Here is a 24,794-nt window from a genome sequence, read left to right on the forward strand (position 1 = left end):
CACAGCCATGGCCGACGTTGAGGCGTGGCCACCCTGCAACGTGACCAAGTCCGCGCTGGACGCTCGTGTGAAGGCCGGGATTCTCCGTCCGCTTAAAGACGTCGAGTTCCCGGAGTGGATCGTCCCTTCGGCGAACGACAGGGAGCCAAACCCGCCCCCGGGCTATGTGGTTTGTTTCCTGTCGTTCTTAGACCGGGGGTTCGGAATTCCGGCCGGTCGACTGATCAGGGCGATCCTCCACTACTACGAGGTGGAGCTGCACAACCTGAACCCCAACTCGGTGATGCAGGCCGCCGTCTTCGCCACGGTCTGTGAGGGGTTCCTAGGGGTTCCCGCCCATTGGAACCTCTGGCTTCACCTTTTCAAGGCGGAGATGTCGGCCCGCTACGTAGGAGGAGAGAAGTTCCCTCTGCGAGTCGGCGGTTGCACGCTGCAGCTTCGTCAGCAACGGGCTGGGCAGTACATCTGGAGTTCGATGCCCTCGTTGAACCGGGGGTGGCAGAACGGGTGGTTCTACCTCCGGAATGACGGCGGTCTGCTGCCGCCGTACACCAGGAAGATGGTGATGGAGGCCCCCTAGAAGTGGGTGTGGGGTGCTCCGTCCGAGGAGCAGAAGAAGCTCGCCCCGCTTCTTGCGGGGCTTGAGAAGCTGCGGGATGCCCGAGTCACTGCGGCCACGGTGGCGATAGCGTTCCACAAGAGGAGCATGCTTCCGCTGGCGCAGCGTCGGGTATTCATGTTTGAGATGACTCGGGACGTCCCCTGGGCCGGGACGAGGATGTTGGCCGAGCCGGTATCGGCATCGGATATCGTCGCCCGGGTCGAGAAGACGACACACTCGGAGTTGAAGAACTCCCGGGTGGTGCCGATGCGCCCTGAAAAGGGCTACATTTCTCTGGTAAGAAGGCATTTTTTGTTTTGATCTCTTGAGCCTGTCTCTCTTCTGTTTCTACCTGAATCCCCTTTTATCTATTTGCTTCACAGGGGATGGGGCTCGTCAGGGATTCCCTGCCCCCAGTCCCAGAGGACAAGGAGACTCGGGCCAAGAATCGGGCCCGGAATAAGGAACAGAAGAAGGCCAAGGAAGACAAGAAGGCCAAGGCGGCGCGGAAGGCGCAAAGGCGGGAGATCTCCGCCAAGAACCGCCGTGAAGCCAAGAAGGCGGGGGTCGCCCCACCCCCCTCTCCCGAGACTTCAGTCTCGAAGATAGAGGGCGGGGGAGACAACGCCGACTGGCTTGACGAGTTGGCGGAGGAGGATGACGTGATCCCCCCTGCCGGCGGGGGGATCGAGATCCTAGAGGGGTCGAAGGCCGGAGGGAGGTCTGAGGCCCCGAGGGGTCCCAGGTGCCTGGGGGCGGGCAGACTGTCCCCCACATCATTGTGGATGACGAAGACAGCGCCCCCCGGGAGGGTTCAGTCCCCGTGGGTCCCCAGGAGGGGGAGAAGGCGTCGGGGGGCGAATCCGAGGCACCCCCTCAACCGGTAGCGCCAGAGGGTGTAGCCGAGCCCTGCCCAGCGCCTGGGGCGGGAGTCGGCGCCTCGGTGGAGGCGACGCAGGCTGAGACCACCGTCGTGGTCCCTACGCCGTCTGGCGAGACGGGGTCCGGCCGACGGCCCCTGGCGCTTCGGGAGGCCCCCAAGGAGCTCTAAGCTCCAAGAAGAAGGCTGCCCCTCGGGCGAGGTACGTATAGGATCTCTGACCTTTCTGTTGATTTTTTGTTTTTCTCTTTCTTCTGATCTGGTGTTGCTCCTTCAGCCGTAAGCAAAAGGCGGCACCGGTGGCGCTGGCCCCCCTGAAGGCCGTAAAGAGGGGGGCGCAGTCGACTCCTAGGTCGGCTAGGCCCGTGTCGCCACCTCCCCTGAGCCGCGTGGAGGAGGGGGGCCGTCGGGAAGGAGAGGGGCAGGAGACGGGGGCGCCGAGGCCCCAAAGGCCGAGGCGCGGTTCGATCGGTGTAGCTCGAGGAAGGCCGAGCCATCATGGCGTCCAGCGCGGCGCCCGTGGCCCCCACGGCGGGAGGGGAGGGCGATGCCCGATGGGGCAAGAGCCCCATATTCTGGCCCAACCTTGATGATGCCGAGGGAGGGGCCAGATTCGTTCTGGATGACCCGTCGGAGGATTACCTCTCGCAGGGTCTGGACGCGTGTGGGCGTGCCAGCGTCGAGGCCATCAACCGAGCTTCTCAGCTCGTGAGCCGAGACATGTATAACTTAGCCCAGGTAAGGCTTCTTCTCGTGTTGTGAGGTATTTTTGCTCTGTTTTGCAGTACTGACTCCCTGTGTGACTTCTGATTCTGTAGGCGCTCAAGGCTGCATCCCTAGAGAAGTCAGTTTTTCTCCGCCGAGAAAGGGATGCCTGGGCGACCTATGAGAATGAGAGGGCTGCTAGGGAGGCGGCTGAGGGGGAGCTCGCGAAGGAGTGTGAGATCTCTGCCGAGCTTCGGCAGAAGTGCTCGGCACTGGCAACCGAGGCTCAGGAGACCCGGGATAAGGTCGCCCCCCGGGAGGAAAGGGTTGGGGTCCTTACCCAGGAATCCGAGTTGCACAAGGCGGCGGCTGAGAGGTATAAGGGCGAGGTCGCTCGGCTTTAGGTTTTGCTCGCCGAAAAAGACCTTGCCCTGAACCAGACTCAGGCCGACCTTGCTGCCGCTCAGAGTCAGGTGGCCCGCTGGCACCGGAGCTCGGCGAAGCACGAGAAGCGAGCCGAGGGTAAGACTTGCGCCTTTTATCTTGGCCCCCTTTGTACTTTGAGTTAGTCTTCCTGACTTTTTGTTTCTTATTCTGCTTTTCAACAGAGTTTGAGAGGAAGGCGGTCGAGGCGACCTCTACTGCCGAGGCCCTGCAGAGGTCCCTTGACGCCGAGGTTTCGGACCGCTCGGCTCTCGAAGCCGTGGTCACCTCGGCGTGTGAGGGGCTCGGGGTGCCGACATCGGGATCGTCGCTGCGGAGTCGGGTCGAGGCCCTTTACTCCCGGGCCGGGGAGAGGATGAGGGAGGCGCTCCATGCCGGGGTGAAAAAAGCCCAGGCGGTGGTGAGTTCTCACTATGCCGGCATTGACTTGCCGGCGGTCTGTGAGGGCTACGTCCTCCCTGATGATGAGACAGAGGCCCAGGAGGAAGTGCAGAGGCTTGAGGACGCCTCGACTGCTCCCGGGGATGCCTTGGCCGCTTTCTTCGATGACGAGGTGGAGCTTCCCCCCCTCGGGGCTCAAGGGTCTGCGCAGGTAGGGCAACAAGGCCCTTTAAGTTAGATTTCTTTTTATTTTTGAAGATGTTAAGGCCAGTGGGCCTTGTATTGTATATACAATGTTAATGCCGAATATGGATATTTATATGACTGTTCCTTTTAGGCTTTTTCCTAAGTGTCTTGTTTTCTTTTTCCTTATGCCGATCCGACCTCGGCAGCGCGAGGTCGGGTGAGCTACTTAGAGTTTTGCGCTAGCCAGGGTCCCCGAGCCTAAGTCTTTTTTCTTTCTCCTTAGTAGCTTTTAGAAGTCCGGATTCGCCCCCCCCCCCGAACCTAAGGCGAGTAGAGGTCGTCTTTGCTCGTGAGCGCAGATCTTTCCTCGGGCTCATGCCTTAAGATTCAGAGGATGAATTTTCGGTTTCTTAAATCTTTTTAGGAGAGAGGAGGAAGTCCTTGGGTCAAGGTTCCTTTAACTTGTGCAAAAAAAGGAAAAATGATTTGGAGTCGCCACAGGGGGTTCCCCCCATGTAGCCCCCGAGGGAGGCTCGGACTCTGCTAGGCAGGTCCGAGGCTCTCTGATAAGAAAAGGCCATATAATTTAAACTTTCATTTATTCTTTCAAGGTGATGAACAAACAGAAATTTTCACAAAGTTCTAAGGGTAAAAGCGACGTAGCTGTTCTATGTTCCACGCGTTTTTGAAGACCTCCCCTGCTTCATTGGCGAGCTTGTAGGTGCCGGGTCGGAGGACTTCGGCGATGACGAAAGGTCCTTCCCAGGGGGGTGTGAACTTGTGACGACCCTTGTTGCTCTGTCTGAGCCTCAGCACCAAGTCGCCGACTTGAAAGGCTCAGCCTCGGATTCGTCGCGCATGGTATCAGTGGAGGGCCTGCTGGTACTTGGCGGAGTGTAGGAGGGCTACGTCTCTGGCTTCATCCAGCTGGTCCAGCGCGTCTTCTTGGAACGTTTTGCACCTATTTTCATCGTAGGCTTGTATCCTTGGAGGCCCGTACTCCAGATCAGTGGGGAGGACGGCTTCCGACCCATAGACCATGAAGAACGGGGTGAAGCCTGTGGCTCGGCTTCGGGAGGTTCTCAGACTCCAGACCACGGCCGTTAGCTCTTTGAGGCACCTTTTTCCAAACTTGTTCAGCCGGTTGAAAATCCTGGGCTTCAGACCCTGGAGGATCATGCCATTGGCACGTTCCACTTGACCGTTGGTCTTGGGGTGAGCCACTGCTGCCCAGTCCACACGTATGTGGTGTCTGTCGCAGAATTGCAGGAACTTTCGTCCGGTGAACTGTGTGCCGTTATCAGTGATTATGGAGTTCGGCACTCCAAATCGATGGATGATATCTGTGAAGGACAACGCTGCTTGTTTGGCCTTGATCCTTGTGATGGGTCGGACTTCGATTCATTTGGAGAACTTGTCGATTGCGACAAGCAAGTGGGTGAAGCCCCCAGGCGCTTTCTGCAAAGGCCCGACCAGGTCGAGGCCCCAGACAGCAAAAGGCCAGGTGATGGGGATCGTCTGTAGGGCCTGAGCGGGGAGATGAATCTGCCGAGCGTAAAACTGGCATCCCTCACAGGTCCGCACGATCTCCGTGGCGTCGGCCACGGCGGTGGGCCAGTAGAAGCCTTGTCGGAAGGCATTTCCTACCAGCGTCCGAGGCGCGGCGTGGTGGCCACAAGCCCCCGAGTGTACGTCCTGCAGGAGCTTGATTCCCTCTTGACGTGGGATGCAACGCATAAGGATGCCCGAGGGGCTGCGCTTATACATCTCTCCGTCAAGGAGGACAAAGGTCTTGGCGCGACGAGCCACGCGCCTCGCCTCAGCCTGGTCTGGGGGCAGAGTGCCGTCGATGAGGCGTTGATGCAAAGGGTAGCGCCAGTCAGGTGAGTCGTCAGACGCAGGTGGCTCTGGCTCGATGTTCATGGCCTCTTGTTCTGGAGCGGTGAAGTCTCTGGGGTCGGAGCTCGATTCGCTTGGGGGTTCGTCCGACCCCCCGTCGTTTTTGTAGTCGATGGAAGGTTTGTAGAGGTCGCTGACGAAAACATCTGGGGGGATCGGGGCCCGCTCGGATGCCATCTTGGCGAGTGCGTCGGCGGCCTCATTGTATTTCCTTAGCACGTGAATAAGCTCGAGGCCGTCGAACTTTTCCTCCAGTCGTCGGACCGCTTTGCAGTACGCGTCCATCTTGGGATCGTGGCAACTAGACTCTTTCATGACTTGGTCAATGATGAATCTGGAATCACCTCGGACTTCGAGCCATTTGATCCCGAGCTCGATCGTGATGTGGAGACCATTGACGAGGGCCTCGTACTCGGCTGCATTGTTCGAGGCGGGGAAATGGAGTCGGATTGCATACCGCATCCTTACCCTGAGGGGTGAGATGAAGACGAGGCCCGCGTTGGCCCCAGTTTTCATCAGAGACCCGTCGAAGTACAAGGTCCAGCATTCGTGCTGGATTTGCGGTGGGGGGAGCTGAGTCCCAGTCCACTCTGCCACAAAATCTGCTAGGACTTGGGATTTTATGGCTTTCCGAGGCTCATAGGTGATCCCATCACCCATGAGCTCTATAGCCCACTTAGCAATTCTACCATTGGCCTCTCGGTTCTGAATCACTTCCCCCAGAGGGAAAGATGACACCACCGAGACTGGATGAGACTCAAAGTAATGGCGGAGCTTGCGTCGGGCCAAAACTACAGCGTAGAGTAGTTTTTGGATTTGGGGGTATCGGGTCTTTGTGTCGGATAGTACTTCGCTGATGAAGTACACCGGTCTTTGGACCGGCAGGGCGTGCCCCTCTTCCTTCCTTTCGACCACGATAGCTGCACTGGCCACCGGATCGGTGGCTGCGACGTAGAGAAGAAGTGGTCCCCCCTCGGCGGGAGGCACCAAAATGGGAGGATTGGTGAGCAGAGCTTTGAGCTGGTCGAGGGCTTCCTGGGCCTCGGGGGTCTAAGAAAAATGCTCGGATTTTCTAAGTAACCTATACAGAGGTAGCCCTTTTTCCCCGAGACGAGAGATGAAACGGCTTAGTGAAGCCAGACATCCCATGACCCTCTGCACTCCCTTTAGGTTACGAATCGGGCCCATGTTCGCGATGGCCGAGACCTTTTCTGGGTTTGCCTCGATCCCTCGTTCAGACACAATAAACCCGAGGAGCATGCCTCGGGGGACCCCAAAAATGCATTTTTCGGGGTTGAGTCTGATCCCCTTTGCCCTAAGGCATTGGAACGTTTCTTCCAGGTCGGCAACTAGGCCGCTTGCTTTCCTGGACTTGACGACAATGTCATCTACGTAAGCCTCCACTGTTTTGCCTATAAGGTTCCCAAAGACCTGGAGCATACATCGTTGATATGTAGCTCCTGCGTTCTTGAGGCCAAAAGGCATGGTTACGTAGCAATAGATTCCAAAAGGGGTGATGAAAGAAGTCGCGAGCTGGTCGGACTCTTTCATCTTGATTTGGTGGTAACCGGAATAAGCATCAAGAAAAGATAAAATTTCACATCCCGCGGTGGAGTCAACTATCTGATCGATACGAGGTAATGGAAAGGGGTTTTTAGGACATGCTTTATTCAAACTAGTATAGTCTACACACATCCTCCACTTCCCATTTTTCTTTTTGACTAGCACGGGGTTAGCTAACCACTCGGGATGGAATACCTCCTTGATGAATCCGGCCGCCAGCAACTTGTGGATCTCCTCCCCGATGGCCCGACGCTTCTCTTGGTCGAATCGGTGCAGGCGTTGCTTCACGGGTTTGGAGCCGGCTCGGATGTCCAAGGAGTGCTCGGCGACCTCCCTCGGTATACCAGTCATATCCGAGGGACTCCACGCAAATATGTCGGCATTTGCGCGGAGAAAGTCGACGAGCACCACTTCCTATTTGGGGTCGAGGTTGGAGCTGATCCTCAACGCCGTGCCCTCAGAGGTTCCGGGGTCGAGGAAGACTAGCTTGGTCTCCTCTGCCGGCTCGAAGCTCCCGGCGTGACGCTTGGGGTCGGGGACGTCCTGGTCGCAGTCGCCGAGGCCGGTGAGGATGGCCAGAGATTCAGCCAGAGCCTCAGCTTGCTCAATGCACTCGACGTCGCACTGATAGGCGTGCTGACTGGTCGTGCTGACGGTGATGATGCCTTTCGGTCCTGGCATCTTGAGCTTGAGGTAGGTATAGTTTGGGACGGCCATGAACTTGGCGTAGCAGGGTCGTCCCAGAATCACGTGGTAGGTTCCTGGGAACCCGACCACGTCGAAGGTGAGGACCTCCCGCCTGAAGTTGTCAGGGGTCCCAAAGCAGACGGGCAGGTCGATCTGCCCGAGAGGGTGGGCACGATGTCCCGGCACCACTCCGTGGAACGGTGCTGTGTCGTTCCTCATCCGGGACTTGCTGATCCCCATGAGGGCCAGAGTCTCGGTGTAAAGGATGTTGAGGCTGCTTCCTCCATCCATCAGCACCTTGGTGAGACGGGTCTCAGCGATGATGGGGTCGACGATCAAAGGATAGCTCCCGGGATTGGGGATCCGATCCGGGTGATCCTGTCTGTCGAACGTGATTGCACTCTAGGACCACTTAAGGTACGAGGGCGTGGCCGTGCTGACTGCGCAAACTTCTCGGAGTTCGCGCTTCCTCTGACTCGCAGTGAGGCGAGCCGCGCGTCCCCCAAAGATCAAGAGGCGGTTCTTGATCTTGGGGAAGCCTTCCCCCTGAGGGTCGTGGTCCTTGGGGGGCTCTTCTGCGCCCTCCTTGGTGATGATGTCGGTATAGTACCGACGGAGGACAGTGCACTCCTCAAGGGTGTGCTTGGTTAGCCCCCTGTGATAAGGGCACGGCTTCTTCAACATTTCATCGAAGAGACCGGGGCCAGCAGGAGCCCGCTCGGGGTTCTTGCGATCTACCACGGCGACTAAGTTGTCGTCCGACTAACCCTGCTTTCCCTTGTGACCCTTCTTTTTTTTCTTGGGGTCGCATGAGCCCGAGGCCTCGGTGGCCTCGGACTTCTGTTTCCCCTTGGCTGCGCCGTCGGAGAAAATGGCGCCAACTGCCTCTTCGCCCGAGGCAAAGTTGGTGGCGATGTCAAGCAGCTGGCTAGTGCTTGTGGGGGTCTTGCGTCCGAGCTCGTGTACGAGCTCCTTGCAGGTGGTGCCGGAAATGAAGGCTCCGATGACATCGGAGTCCGTGATGTTGGAGAGCTCGGTGCACTGCTTGGAGAATCGCCTAATGAAGTCTCGGAGGGACTTATCGGGCTTCTGCCGGCAACTCCTAAGGTCCTAGGAGTTCCCAGGGCGCACGTAAGTGCCCTGGAAGTTCCCGACGAAGATCTTGACCAGGTCGGCCCAGTCGTGGATCATGCGGTCAGGAAGGTGCTCGAGCCATGCTCTGGCTGTATCGGCCAGATGTAGTGGGAGGTTGCGGATGATGAGTAGGTCATCATCCGCTCCGCCAAGCTGACATGCTAGGCGGTAATCCGCCAGCCAGAGCTCGGGGTTTGTCTCCCCTGAGTACTTGGTGAGGTTAGCGGGCTGTCGGAATCGTGCCGGGAACTTGGCCCTGCGTATGGCCTCGCTGAGGACGCGCGGGCCTGGTGGCTCTGGCGACGTGCTACGGTCGTGGTCTGGGTCGTATCTTCTGCCTCGGCGCGGTCGATAGCGTCGAGACTCGGCCTCGTCCCTGTCACGCCGTCTGGCCTCGAGAGTGGCCCGAACGTCCGCGTCAGCCCCGACGCGCTCGTGGACCGACGGGGCCCTGTTGCCCCCTCGCGGGTCGGGAGGCGGCGGACCCTGCACAGTCGGTGCCATGTTACGAGGGGGTCGGTCCTCTTGACGTCTCGTGCCGTGGGATTGTGATGCAGAACTCTCCGTGTTTTGCACCACGGCCTGCTCCAGAAGACCACGTAGTCCCTGGCGCACTCTCCTTCCTTCAGGAGTCGACGGCTCGGGCATCGCCCAGAGGAGGAGCGCAGCGGCCATTACATTCTGGCAGGCCGTGCTGAAGACCGGGGCGTCACCCCCTGCGTCCTCGACGATACGACGGTTGACGTCTCGGGCGCGGCGTCTAGCCTCACCCCCGTCTCCACGGCCGGATTGGTCTCGGACCAGGGCCTCGTGGAGTTGGCGGAGGCGTGTGCGTTCTTCTTCGAGCCTGGCCTCCAGCTCATTGAGCTGCTCGAGGTCAGGGCGGTGTCCTCCTACGGGGGCTGATGCTACCCCACGGGCTCCAGGATCGGTCCCGAGAGTAGGGTTGGGAGGTGGGGTCGCATTCTGCTGCCTAGAGGGTCCTGCTCCCCCCTGGGCGTTATGAGGCGTCCCTCCGACTTCCAGGTTGAAGCATTCTCGTGACGGGTCATAGCTCCCGTCGTCGGAGTCGGAGTAGCCGAGACAGTAGTTACTGGCCTCCAAAAAGCGCATGAAGGTCTCCGGGTCGCCACACCCGGAAAAGTCGGCGCCGGCCCACTCGTCATCACCTGAGGTGGGATCCTCTGGGTACGACGAAACGGGCAGTGTGGAGATGAGGTCCAGGGTAGACCTCAATTGGTGCCCTGGAAGGTCCGCGTATGCACTTAACGAAGTGCTCACGGAAGAGGCGTAGGTGGCGGCTGCGTTCCTGAGCCCGAAAGGGAACTCGGGAGGTGCCGCTACCTCTCCCCCATCCACGGGTGGAGGAGGACGGGATGTTGAGGCACCTTTGTCTCCCTTCTGGGGGACGGGCGCGGGCTGTGCCTTCCCTTTCGACCGGGGCGGGACAGGAGGTCACGATGAACCCCTGTTGGTCCAGGGAGCGGAGCTTGAGGCCCCGCGAGCCCTTCCTCTAGCGCCTGTTGGGCCGGAGGAACAGGCGATCTGGTGAGGAATATGCGGGCGGAGGGCCGGACGGACCCTGGCCTCAGTGGTAGGGTCAGGGATCCTGGATCTCTGACGCCCCCGCCGGGTGCCCCCCGCACGGTGTCTCGAGCGGCTCCCACGCACAGACTGTGGTGGCATCGGCTCGGGGCGAGGTTCGACGTCACCACGTGGTGGGAGGAGGATCATGTCATAGCCGGAGCCGAGGGACATGAACTCCAAACTCCCGAACGTCATGATGGTGCTGCGGTGGAGTGGGTGAAATCCGTCTGCCATCCAAGTCTTCCCAGTAGGGACAGGTGAATGTCACGCAGAAGGCCCCTACCTGGCGCGCCAACTGTCGGCGTCTAGACTCGTGGTCTAGACACAAACGAGTATAAGTTTGCATGACTACCCAAGCCTGGATGGTGATGCAAGTGAGACACAGAGGGTTTATACTGGTTCGGGCCTGGAATGCCCTACGTCCAGTGAGATCGGGGGTCTGTATAGCCTTGCACCCAAAGGTGCTTGTAGTAGGGGGGTACAAGCAGGTTGCGAGAGAGGGCTAAGTCCCAGGTCTCGACTTTGTGGTGGATAGAGTGCTGGTTGCTGCTCTGTGAATGAGTACGGTGGTTGTGCGTATGTGAACGTGAGCCTAGTTGTGAACCCTAGCTCCCCTTTTATAGCCTCAAGGGGAGATAGGGATTTACATGAGTAGATTTCCTCCTGCCGAGTGGAAGAGTTACAGTCCCGACCCTATTGAAGCCTGTCCATGTTGTCCTTGAGGGAGGACTGGCAGCGTGGCTGCTTTTGTGGAGGGTTACCGAGCCCTGTAGGAGTCATGGGGGTCGGATCGGTGGTACTGCTGATCATCTTGTCAATAGTGGGAGAAGACAGCTAACAGTGACGCTGATTATCCTTCCCCATTCCTCTTTTACTGTGAGACTGTACTCCACAGTGAAAGAGGTAAGGTTGCATAATGGAAAAGGTAAGGCCACAGTGGCCAGGGTAGTTGGAATAGTCGCCACCATGCCCTGCTGTGGTATGGAAGTCACTGCGCCTGTCATGTCGATGGGTACGGGCGCCGTGCGTTGGAAGTCTTGCTGACCCGGTGGAGCGGCGTTCGGCGCCCGAGCCCTGAAGAGGTCGGGCGAGGCGGAATTTATGCCCGAGGCCGAGGGGATCGGGCGAGGCGGTGTCAGCGTCCGAGGCCCTGAGGGGTCGGGCGAGTCGGAAGTTGCGTCTGAGGCCCTGAAGGGTCGGGCGAGATGATGTCAGCATCTGAGGCCCTGAGGGGTCGGGCGAGTCGGAAGTTGCGTCCGAGGCCCTGAGGGGTCGGGCGAGTCGTGGTTTGGACCTGAGGCCTAGGAGTCAGATGAGCTGGGGCCCGTGCCCTGGTGATTGCGGTTAATTTGCTTTGTCCTTTGCGTTTTTTATCGCCCTGATTTGGGTATCCCTTTTTATGGTACCCAACAACTAAGGTAGGGACGTTGTTGATGGTGAATATACCATAGAAATTCACACTCAAAACACCATCAACATGCCTCAGTTTCAAGAAAGAATAAGCATCATGAGTATATTTTATCAATAATTAGTTTCACTTGTACTCTTAGCTTGTGATTTTAGAAATACACAAAACAAAGCTCAGGAGGACCCCCAAGAGGTGGGCCGAACCTGAGCTGAGCTTCAGGCATGATCCATGTGATGACCCCTGGAGTCCACTTCCACCCTCAGATCAAAGTGTATTTCCATTCAACGGTGTAAGATCATTTCACATGGATCCTTGGGCCCACATGGAAGCAAGCAACGTGACAAAATGTTACCAACTGTTAGAGCCACTTCACATGACAGTTGAGGACACCTTCTTGAAGCTCAGGCTGGGCCCACCTCTGAGTGAGGGGGTCAGCTGACCCCCACTTTGTGGGATTCCAAGTCGGTTGACTCCCCACCAACTTGGCCATGCTTCCCATATGACAGTTTTACCACAATCGTCCACCTAAGCTGGTTGTAAGGTTGGTTCATCCTAGGATGAAGAGGAATGGAGCACACGGATCGGTGACGTGGCATCCTCTCTCCCTCCTCTATAAATAGAGGCTGCCACCACCCTTGAGAGGCATCCCCAAGAGCCCAAAGATCACCAAGTCTTCAAGGCTCCATTCTTGGGAGATCAAGTAGTAGTAGTAGTTAGTCTACAGTGAGAGTTAGAGTCGAGTTGAGCGAAGCTCGGGATCTCCGGAGTCGTCTTCTGGAGAGCCTGTTATAGCTCTTGTACATTTCCTCTTTTGTGAGACTTTTCTTTTATTAATATATTATTCTTTCTTTACTTTGCTTAGTATTTACTTAAGTATTTATTTAGTGCAAGTCTATAGTCACTATAGTCTTGTTGTGTTCTTGTCTTAGTAGTATAGTTATCTTAGTTGGAGTGGTTTCCTATACCAACTCCTTGTGTGTGTATCATCATCCTATCTTGCATAGGAGCTTTAGCTATCTGCGCGTTAGCTAGAGTTGTGAGAGTTAGTGTAAGCATTGTTGACGGTCGTTAAGTACCAAATATAATCATCAACTATTGCATAATTTAATATAAAATAAATCACAAAGCATAGTTGTAGGTTTTGATTCTAACGAGTTCCACGAGTTTTGGTGTTCTCACTTGTTTTGTAGGAATATGCAATTTTCCATCAAATAAAAGTATGTCAAATGATGATTTAGACTACACCATTGTGACGGGCTTGTCGAGACGATCAAAACGGATATATCATTTGCTATATTTGAAGTCCGGAATGAAAAGATATTAATTTTACAAATAAAGGAGAATTACCACTAATGGGACCCACGCCCAAGCAAGACCCATGACGTGAGAAGAGGCTCATATGGCATGATAGAGGCCCAAGAGAGGTGCCCCAAGCTGCTCCCTTGAGAGGGCTCACATGAAGGATGATTTGCAAGGCCCAAGTTAATGTTGTATTCCGTAGTGTAGGCGTGGTGCCTAGGCTAGGTTTACTTATCGATGTCCCTTGATTAGCCGGATAGTGGTACTCCGCGTAGGTGACAGCTGCGTTGGTTCCTCTGTAGTCCACTTCCCGTTGATAGAATTGATAGGCGCCGGTAGAAGTGCCGGTAGGAGATTACTCTATTTCTTCTCTTATTAGGTTACTGCCCAGTTAGAACAATATTATACAAAGCTTACCAGTTGTTGGAACTAGAAGTCATTAGCTATTTCCTCTTTCTCGATATTTATCTTGCCTAATTGTTGTGTTAGGTCTATAGACTTTGTCATCATCACAATTGTTCTCTATGGATACGATATTTAAAACCTCCGGGCAAAATATGACACTGGTACGATATCTGTGCGCTTGCGGATAATCTTAAATCTTATTTAAAGGAGTGTAGTTAATTTTTACCAACAAGCATTTTTGGTGCCGTTGTCGGGGAACAGTTTGCTGATTTTGACTTAGTCTAGCTCTTGTATTATACTTTTATCTTTTCTTATTTTTATCCCATTCTCTTCATTATTATTGTGTTCATCCTTATGGATGCTTTTAATTCTATTCCTATCTGTCTTTATGGCATGCGTGAAAGCTTCGGGCCACCAAAATCTAATGAACCTATCACAACATCTGGCTATGAGCTGCCCATGTCTAATTAATATGGTACGAGATAAACCCTTCTCGGGAGAAGGTACCGAAAACCCATACTTACATCTACGAGAATTCGAGCAGACTAGTGCATGCTTGCGCATTGCTGGCATGTGTGATAAGACTATTAGATGGAAGCTTTTTCTATTTTCCTTGACAGAAAAAGCTAAACATTGGTATAATCGAGCCATAGGGAGTATGCAAGGTGATTGGGAAATGTTATATTTTAAATTCTGTTTACACTTTTTTCCCATCTCCAAGGTAGCTAGCCTTCGAAAAGAGGTTCTAACTTTTAGGCAACTAGAACAAGAATCTCTTAGTAAATCATGGGAGCATTTTAATGAACTTATCACATTTGGCCCTGACCTTGGTTTTCCAGACCCCATGCTTCTTCAATATTTTTATTTGGGTCTTACCATAGAATCTAGGGAATCCCTTGATTTAGCCTCTGGAGGAGCTTTTCTTCACTTGTCTATAACTGAAGCCAGACCGATGCTAGAAAAGGTTGTTCAAGCCTATCCTGAGCTCTCCGAGGAAGAGAAGGAATCATCTCCCGAACAAAAAGAGGAAGTTTTGGTAGTTAAAACACAATCACCCCAATCCCAAGATTTAGCTATCACTCCTAAACAATCAAAACCTCAGAATGATGATTTAGACTTTCAGTTAGCTCAGATGCTTGTACATCGACCAGACCTTCTTGGAAAAAGTATCCTCAACTTCCTTTTCCTCCTAAAGGACATCAAGAAGAATACATGGATGGCATGTCTAGTGACACTATAGAAGGAGAGCTAAGCCACTCAAGAATTAATCATATCTTCTCCCCTTCTATACCCACATTAGATAACTTATATGAACCCAACTATAAATCCATCCTTGACCTTGATGATCCTTCTTATACTCTCTCGCCTAATTCTCATAATGACCCTAAAAACTCACTAGAATACCCAAAGTATAGGAGTCATGAAGACTATAGGAATGGTCAAGAAGAGCAACATCGACAATGGCATGAATGCATGGAACATATGAAAAACTCATTTGCCATTGTCAAAGAATGGATGGAGGGAGACGAAGCCTTAGTGTTAGCATCTGAACTTGGTCTAGATTCAAATGGTGAGCTTAAATCAATTTCTTCAATAAATATGATCCATCCAAGTTCGAAGGAAGCCTTAGACGAGACCAATTCTAGAGGCATCAATTCATGGGAAATCCTAGAAGATAAAACATCCAATGAATGTCATAGACATGCAATAATAGATACAAACTTGTTACCTATAGACACCCATGAAGTAGAGTTTGAAAAGAGAGATCAAATGAATGAGCATGAGAATTATTTCATTAACACTCCATCAAATCCATGCTCAGATGAGAAATCTTCTGGATTCATTGGTCTCTCTAATGTTGCCACACATGAGATCATCAACCCTCTTATGTTACCTGTTCCTAAAAACTTTAAAAGGGTGGTTGTAGATGTATATGTCTATCATAAATATTGTAGATCCGGTTGTAATCTTGATATAAGTGCACAAAGGCTAATGTTCTAAAGGAAACCTCTTCACCAACTCCATAATCAGAAGGTTCCCAAGAACAACTTTGTGTCCCAAAATAACCACTCTTGAAAAAATGAATTAAGCTTGCACCTTTAGCATAGAAATATAATTGTTAAAATATTCCTTCGGTATTTTTGTCACTAACTATTTCAGGTTTGAAGTGAGAAAATGACTAATGGCAGCGCCACGTATGACCAACCTATCATAATATAACATTAATCCATCCAAACTTAACTTTGCTTTGCAAAATTCTAGCTTGGGGGAAATGGCCTTATTTAGAAAATCCTATGTTGCTAAAATTGGTTGTATCTACCTTTATTCAATTTGTTAATCATGCTCTTTCATCTCCCTTTGAATAACACTCTATAAAATTTCATGTTACCTTTGTTCGCTATAGTATACTTAAGGTTTGGAGAAATTTCATACACCTTTTAAATTAGGCATGATGCTTAGTTTAAACTACTTTCTTGAGTCATAATTAGACAAGGTGTTTAGTTTGATTTTTGAACCAAGAGGTGTGTTGATCTTACTTTCAAAGGCTTTTTGAATTAAGCATGGTGCTTTGGTTAGAATGCCTTCCTAAATCAAATTAGACGTGGTGTCTAGGTTGATTTTTGAACTGATACTATACTGTAGTAGACATTGGATATTTTATGGACTAACCCCTATAGAAAACTTTTAATTTAATGTGGGTAAGTCATGAGATGAATTCAAATCAAAGATAAAATAGGACGCATGACGAGCTTCAATAACTTTATAGAAGAAGATACAGATCACTCATCATGGATGAAAGAACTGTGAGTATTAATGGATTATTCATTTTATCTTCTACTGTAAGTTACTTTTAGTCAAGCCATGTCTGTATTAAATATGATCTATGCTAAAACAATATCAGTACTATTATTTTAGCATAGATAGAACAAAATAAAATACTGGAAAAGCAAACCTATATTCAAAAGTTGTATACTCCTTTGGGTATGTGTTGTCCACTAATCTGTTGCAGGCATAATAATGACTGGAGTGAAAAGAATAAAGAAGCAAAAGATAACAAAAGAATGAGTGCAACAAAGGAGAAAAGATGTCCCTGAACAACTCAAGATACAAGAGAAGAAAAGGACCACCAGTCATCTACCCATCATCACTTAGTGCCATCATGCACTAATAATGAAGGTAATATCCTAAGGTAAGTGGTCACTGCTGTCCTCTCTTGATCTTGGTGTGCACATGCTTTGCTCTTTAAGATTGTTCATGGCACCGTTCTTTTAATTTCAGTCTTAACCAAACAAGTTAAAATATTATATTCAATCTTGGGAAGACGATAGTCATACTCATGTAAAAAATTATATAGAGATAGACAATCCTTTCGTTGGTTAAGCAATTTCATTCTTTTCTGTTATGTGAACTTAAATGCAATATTAAATGCTTAATCTTCTAATCTTATCACTCATGACATAAGTAAACAAATCATGCAACACTAACTTTATCTTGTTCAATGTGCCTAAGAACAGAGAAAAATAAATAAAGGGATAAATTTGGTTTTGTTGGTGTTCTTTCACCAGCAGAGCCTATGCACTTGATCTCTACCTTGGTTTTGCAAACAGGACAACACTTCGAGCAAATTTTATTAATTCTACAAGTGAAAGTTCTATAAACATGCACACTGAGCATGATGTTGTCAGCTTCTAATATTAAAACTCTACTTCAACCTATTGGCCAAACTAAAGAACAACAGTGACATCACCATTACTAGAGGTATGCAACCATCAAGACCTCTATCTCTAAGATGGAGAGATACACAAGAGTGGAAGAAGTCCCGTCGGTAAGCTTTAAATTTCGTACCCTTGTCATAAGGTAATATAGTAGTTATCTAATTAATTAGTATTTCTATCTTTACTTTAGCATATTCATCTTTATGCATATCAAAAAGAAATAAAAATCTTTATTGCTTCATTTACTACATCACAAAATATTAAAAGCCCCACGTGAATAAACTTATGGTAACCCTATAGGAATATTTATTGTGGTGGCATAAATAATAATAATAATAATAATAATAATAATAATAATAATAATAATAATAATAATAATAATAATAATAATAATAATAATAATAATAGCTTATGTATTTACTTTCTTGCATTATGAAAAAACCTAAGCCCCATAAGAGTAAATATTCTCTGTGGAGGTATAAAAATACAACTATATATCATGCACACATATTTAATTTCTACATAATTAAACTAGAAAATCCTACAAAAGAGAATCCTGCTAGAATCTTTCAATTCAAATCAACTCACAGAACAATCAATCACTTATTGGCTGACCTCTAACCTATTATTAAATTCGAGCCTCGAGTTTTGGTTTTTCTTGTTGGAGTATAACTATGCAGGAACAATATTATGACAAGGAGAGAGTCTATCGGTGGCACCCACCAAAATTGCTGCTGGTTAGCTCACTCTAAAGATCATCAACACAAAAGATGGCAAATATCTAGCTTAGGGAGGAGCATCCCCTAGTTATCAGGTAACTATACCTAAGCAATTTGTTGAGTCTATTTCATATAGTCATAAAATACCAAAAAAATATGTGAACACATGAAGGCTCATCCTTAATTAAGAAAAACATAAAAATATTCGGGTACATGAAGGCTCAACGCGGTCGTAGGGATTAACTTGGGGGAGACGCACCCCCGTTATCATCGTGATTAAGGTATGTCTTTACTAATAGTTTTATTTTAGTAAGCCATAGTGTATGTTAGATTAAATAATTAAATTATGTTTGAAGAACTCTCTCTCTCTCTCTCTAATTTCTTAAAATGGAAATGATGAATAGTTGCTCTATCATAATTTATTTTCAGTACCTAGCTTTCAAACACGAGTTCTCCTAATCAATAATTACGCCTTAAAATAAAATTAAATGCATGGGTTGTAAATGCCTGATCTAAAAGTCTAGGTAATTTATGGATATGATATGTGATGGTCTAAGCTGCTATTATCTTGTTCTAAAACGACACTAGAGTTTCGGAGATTTATCAATATTAATATGACTAATAATTACATTGAGTGAAATTAAGCTTTGTTGACCCGATGAGGAGTTATCATGCTGTTGAATTCAGATCATTTATACATTGTATTCATTTGCCGCATAAATGCCCATAATTACCTGTTGCTATCCTCTCAAAAGTTTATTAGAGGATATATGGCTATGAAAAGTATCTAAGGAAATAAAAAGAGACAAGTGTCTGAAACCTCAAAAAGATAGATCAGGAGGAAATAAAAAAGGATAAGTGTCCGCAACCTCGAAATAAATATCCAAAAATTGGCAGGTGCCCGATAGTAGAATTAGCCTCATAGTCATATATCTTTAATAAACAAAAGAGAGTGATATGTATAAAAATATATATATTCAACTCCATTTCCCATATACATGCACCTCTCAATTCAATGGTATGGTTGACTTTCTCTTTGGATCCATTGTTTAATTTGACAACATATGTTTCTGAGCTTTTCAAAAAAAATTAAAAAAAGAAAGAAAACTCCGGAGTAAAAGGTGAAGCGAAAGAACTAGAGACATAGTACTTGATTTGATCGTTCTATCTTACAATTACTCAAGATCCAAGGTAAGAGCAATAAGCCCTATGAGAATAATATGATATATTTGTTCTAAATTCAAAGGAGAATTTTTGTTTGAAGGTATGAGTACCAGAGTGAAAGTGAAAATATTGCAGCAACTCCCGATCCAATACTAAGTTTGGCTTTGCTAAGGGACTAGCAAAGGGTAAGCTTGGGGGTATTGTTGATGGTCGTTAAGTACCAAATATAACCGTCAACTATTGCATAATTTAATATAAAATAAATCACAAAGTATATTTGTAGGTTTTAATTTAACGAGTTTCACGAGTTTTGGTGTTCTCATTTGTTTTGTAGAAATATGTAATTTTCCATCAAATAAAAGTATGTCAAATAATGATTTGGACTACACCATTGCGACAGGCTTGTCGAGACGATCGAAACAGACATATCATTTGCTATATTTGGAGTCTGGAATGAAAATATATTAATTTTATAAATAAAAGACAATTACCACTAATGGGTCCCACGCCTAAGCAAGGCCCATGACGTGAGAAGAGGCTCATATGGCATGATAGAGGCCCAAGAGAGGTGCCCCAAGCTCCTGTCCTGAGAGAGCTCACATGAGGATGATTGGAAGGCCCAAGTTGATGTATAATAGCCCAACAAAGCAAACGGTGGAAGAATTAGTCCTACATCGCCTATGCAGAAGAGGTGTGAGGCTTTTCTAGGCTATAAATAAAGAGGTAGACCCTCATATTTGAGTGCACCATCATTATGAATTGTAGAGGTGTCCCTCGAATGGATAACCTCTCTTCTTCAGAGATTAAAAGTTTTTGTAGCAATTAGAAGAGACTAATAGAGAGATAGAGTAGAGGAGTAGAGGTCTGGAGGAGTTCTGGCATATCGGTGCTTTTTCGCTGTATTCTTCGGGGTTCGACTCCCTCGCCCAGAGCTACATTCTGAGGTACTTTTGTATTCAACATTCTAATTCAAGTAAGCATTTGTTCTTATTCGTTCTTAAGTTTGCAACTCGTATTGAGTACTTTGATCTATAGGACCCTGTAAAGTTGTATTCCGTAGTATAGGCGTGGTGCCTAGGCTAGGTTTACTTGTGGATGTCTCCTGATTAGCCGGATAGTGGTAGTCCGTGTAGGTGACAGCTGCGTTGGTTCCTCTATAGTCCTTTCCCGTTGATAGGTTTGATAGACGCCCCCCTAGAAGTGCCGCTAGGAGATTACTCTGTTTCTTCTCCTATTAGGTTACTGTCCAGTTAGAACAATATTATACAAAGCTTACCGGCAGGGGCGGAGCCTAGTGGCGGCCAAACTTGGCTTCCGCCCCCCTTGCTGTGTGAATTTTTCAATACATGCATGTTACTTTACCAAAGCATCTACATGTTACCATGCATGTAAGGATCAAAGTGCACCATTCTATCTTTACATTAGTTTCATATTCCTAGTCTTAGCAATTCTAAAGCTCTTTTTAGTACACTTTGATTATTTGTTCATGTAAATTGCCCCCCTTGGTTCTAGTTCACCCTCTGCCACTGCTTACCGGTAATTGTTGGGTTAGGTCTATAGCTTTGTCATCATCACAACTATTCTGTGCGGATACGATATTTAAAACCTCCGGATAAAATGTGACATTGGTACGATATCTATACACTTGCGGATAAGATTACTTAAATCTTATTTAAAGGAATGCAGTTAGTTTTTACCAACAAGCGCGATGCTTAGGCTAAGCTCACCGTTGGTGGTCGCTGGTTTGGACGGACAGTAGGAGCACACTGGCGGGAAGTGATAGGTCCTCTTCGGTATTAGAATTTCTCCTCACGTACAAACTAGTTCTTTAAAAGGTAGGATGCTCATAAGAGTATAGTCGCTTAAGCAGGGGTTCTGTCTCCTACTTTCTCGTCTATCCCCCTCACACAAGTTAGTAGGAGTCAGTTTAGCTAAGTCAGTTATCTATTAGGATTAAGTCCATAGGAGTAAAGTTAGATACATTAGAGTTCTATACTCACTCGTTGTCCTCCCACCTAGCTAACTCTCTACCAGTTATCTTAGATTAGGATCTTTGCTACCTTATTTATTTACCTATCATTCACTTACCCCCATTCTTCACTAGTTGATACTAGATTATAGTAGACATAAGAATATCTCTTCTGTTTTATTAAACATTCCTAGCATTGCTTTTCCTTATAACAAAACAAATAACGATACCTTGGAATACACATTCTCAGTGAAGTGCTACATCGATATATTCTGTATGCTTGCGGAATAATCTATTAGACGTAAGAAGTACTCACACAGACATTTCTGGCGCCGTTGTTGTGAGTAGATTTAAAACTCTATTCTTAGTATCGACGTTAAGATTTGTCAATAAGCATTTCTGACGCTGTTGTCAGAGAGTAAATTTAAAACTCTATTCTTAGTAGCGACACTAAAATTTGCCAACAGACGTGCAAGAAGCAACCATGGTGGAAGGCAATTTCTTTAGTAAGCACCGTCCGTCTCTTGGTTGTCTTCTAGCTTTTGAGTATGCATAACCTTGCATCAGTACGTTAGGATGCTATGGCCTTAGAGCATCTCCAAGAGATTAGCCAAAAACACTAGCCAAATTTATTAATTTAGCTACTCTCTAAAATAGATTTGATAAAAAAATATTAGAGTACTCCAACAGACTGTGTAAAAGGATGGCTAGTGAGGTAGGCTATCCAAAAGTAGAGAGCGAATAAGGTGGGATAGAGAGCTACTAAATTTGAAGAGTCGTTTACAGAGTCTGTTGAAAACGTTTTTCCTTCAACAATAAGAGCATCTCCAAGAGATTAGCCAAAAACACTAGCCAAATTTACTGATTTGGCTACTCTCTAAAATAAATTTGACAAAGAAATATTAGAGTACTCCAACCGACTTTGTAAAGGATGACTAGTGAGATAGGCTATCCAAAAGTAGAGAGCGAATAAGGTGGGATGGAGAGCTATTAAATTTGAAAAGTCATTTACAGAGTGTGTTGGAAACGTTTTTCCTCCAACAATAGCTAAATTTATTTTTAGAAAATGATTTGGCTAATCTCTTGGAGATGCTCTAACTAAATTTACCTTTAGAAAATGATTTAGTTAATCTGCTGCTTGTAGACCTCGCGGCGCTCACTTGAAGTGTGACGTTTGCATGTTTATTAAATTAAACTTTTCTATTTTAAGATAGTAATGATATGTAAATTTTTTATGTATTTAAGAAAAAATATTTATTCAATTTTTTTTACAGAGATAGGACCGAATTCTTTTTATTATGGAACGGGACGGGATCGACCTACTTTTTCGTTGACATCTATAACGAAACATGCGATATTTACGTTATTATTATAGCAGGGCATAGTCGTCCACCCTACGAAACACAATTAATATTATTATATATATTATTGATGTAAAAGCAACGAGGTCGATCGAGTTAAAGGTTCGATGTGGTGCCATATATAATGTTTAAAATTTTGATATAAAAATTAGCAGAACTACTACGCGAAATATTTATATCGTACTAGCTAAGTTCTATCACAGAGCCCTCCTAAAATCGATGCGGTTTACATTTCAAGGGGATCCCATAAACAAAGCGTTCAATAGTACCGTGGGACAGCCGACACAACACACTTTGGTTTTATTTGGTTTCCTTGCTAAATTTTAGCTAGCTAAAATTATTTTAGCTACTTTTTGATAACTAATGGAACTAACTATTTTAGCTTCTTTTAGTCAATCTGTTTGGAACTACTAAATTGAGAGAGAAACCAAAAACCGCCCCTATATCTTTTGTTACGGTCTTACGGACGGGAGTTGGTGTTGCATCAGGTATATTGGATCGATCTCAATAATCCAGGTGGCGGTGCGGGAGCAGGTCAATAATATATAACCGGCTAAAACAAACCCAACCAACGTACACCATTATATTTCAAAAGAAATCGAACTTGCATTTCTCCTCCGGTACTATTCGGCTGTCATTGCGGTGCATGCAGTTAGCTAAAACTGAATCTGAATCCGATTGATGCATGCACATCGAGCACGACGGCCGGTTAACTCGGCCTTCAAACTCATCCAAGCTAGACCGTTCCTTGTCACCCTATTATCCCGTACGTCGATCATGATCGATCGAACATCAAGGGGCGCTCACTGATCTTGATCATTAATTCAACTCTATCTTCTCTAGCGCATGCGCATGCAGCTACTTGTTGGATCGAGATTGTTCGAGCGATGGAGTTCGAATGAGCGCGCATGCACGCATGCATCCCAGCCGCGTGCAGGGAGGTTGTTCGTTCGGCACCGGCGAGGGCGAGGGCGAGGGCGAGCTAATTTCTTTTAATAGCCACAGCCCACTATTCTTGCGGCGAAGACGAGAGGCGCAGGAAAGAGCTCCGCCGCCCTCTCCTCTCCTCCTCTCCTATGTCCTATCCCTACGACGCCGCCGACGCCGACACCGAGGGTCGCGACCCCGACCTCGCCGGCCGCGCGCACGCGTACCAGCATGTCCACCGCCTCCTCCTCCAAGCCACAGCCACAGCCGCCGCCACCGCGCCTCCACCTCCACCTCCACGTCGACACTACTAGTGCCACCGCCGGCACCAACGACGGGTCGGCCGCCTCTCCCGGCTCCGCGTCCTCCTCCCACCACTCCTCCCGCGCCCCGCGCCCCGCCACTCCCACCGGCGGCGGCGGTGGCAGCAGGGGCACGCATCAGTCGAAAATCGGCGAGGCATGCGCGCCGTGCAAGTACCAGCGGCGCAAGTGCAAGCAGGACTGCCCGCTCGCCCCCTACTTCCCCGGCGACCAGCAGATCCGCTTCCTCCGCGCCCAGCGCCTCTTCGGCGTCAGCAACATGCTCAAGACGCTGAAACGGGTCGGACCTAAGTACGGGCCCGAGGCCATGCGCACCATCATCTACCAGTCCGACGCTCGCGCCGCCGACCCCGTCGGCGGCTGCGTCGGCATCATAAATCAACTGCAGCGACAGATCCGCGACGCTGACGTGGAGCTCCAGTTTGTTAGGCAGCAGATCGCCATCTGTCGCCAGCACCAGCAGGCGGCCGCCGGCGTTCTCTCCGGCCCGGCGGCGGCGATGATCCTACCTCACGCTGACGCTTCTTCCCCTGTGGTGGGAGTGGGACTGGTGGCTGCAGGCCAGCAGGACCACAAGGTAGCTGTGGACGCGATGATCTACACCGCCGGTCGCGGTCAGCAGCCATCCATCCCTGCAGGTGATGATCCATCGTCGCACCAGCAGCAGCTCTACGATTACTTCTGCTACAACAATGGCACCGCCGGCGATGAGGCGACGAGCGACGATGGGGGAATGCAGCAGTACGGCGGCTTAGCCGACGTCGTCGGCGGCAGTGTCGCCAAGGCTGGATCACGGGCCGTGGCCCTGGGCGAGCAGCTGGGGCAGCACTGCCAGATCCAGATACAGGCGTTGCCGTTCGTGGACGCGTTCAACGAGAAGAAGCCACAGATACTGCCGGCGACAATACAACACCATGGCCGTGCGGCTGCCGGCGATCTGCTGCATCCAGGAAAGAAGAAGCTGGTGACGCCCAAGGTCCTGGTCGAGCACGACGACGTAGATGAGCACATGGACGAGCAGCAGGCGACGGCAGGGGCCCCATGCCACCTGGAGTTAGGCTTCTCCTCTTTCTAATGCATGCATGAGAGATACATTAATTCATCCATGACCATGCATACACAGTTTTAATTTCTTGATTTTATATTCAATAATAATTAGTTTAAGCAATGTCCATTAGATTCTCAGTTTCCTTTAGAGAGTATGTTAGTTATTTTTGCGGATCAGTACCCCAATAGTTCAGTTAGGTTTTATCATGGATTTTCGTCGCTCTTAGTGGATCAATCTTTGATGTAAGGTTCATGAACCATGTTTGAGGAAACAAGTATTATGAGTTCATTCAATAAAATAGAGTACTGCATAAGATTTTTGTTTAACCAAATTGACTACTAGAGCAGTATGTTTATGTTATTATTCCAATAACTAGCAAGTTGGCCCT

General features: G+C 48.7%; 1 protein-coding gene across 1 annotated transcript; it reads left to right on the forward strand.

Annotated features, from left to right (window-relative positions):
- On the forward strand, positions 1,980–24,708 carry LOC8055814. Its single transcript, XM_021453522.1, has 5 exons — positions 1,980–2,219; positions 2,300–2,420; positions 2,610–2,708; positions 2,795–3,212; positions 23,296–24,708. The coding sequence occupies exons 1-5, from the start codon at positions 1,980–1,982 to the stop codon at positions 24,431–24,433; spliced, it is 2,016 nt and encodes a 671-aa protein (XP_021309197.1). The 3' UTR covers positions 24,434–24,708.

Source organism: Sorghum bicolor, chromosome 2 (assembly GCF_000003195.3).
Source record: "Sorghum bicolor cultivar BTx623 chromosome 2, Sorghum_bicolor_NCBIv3, whole genome shotgun sequence".
Classification (NCBI taxonomy): Eukaryota; Viridiplantae; Streptophyta; class Magnoliopsida; order Poales; family Poaceae; genus Sorghum; species Sorghum bicolor.

Bases quoted from the DNA above. Each gene is read 5' to 3' on its own strand.
- LOC8055814 (XM_021453522.1), top strand. From the start codon at position 1,980: ATGGCGTCCAGCGCGGCGCCCGTGGCCCCCACGGCGGGAGGGGAGGGC. The intron at 2,421-2,609 runs GTGAGATCTCTG...TCGCCGAAAAAG, and splicing joins GGGGGAGCTCGCGAAGGAGT to ACCTTGCCCTGAACCAGACT. The intron at 2,709-2,794 runs GTAAGACTTGCG...GCTTTTCAACAG, and splicing joins GCACGAGAAGCGAGCCGAGG to AGTTTGAGAGGAAGGCGGTC.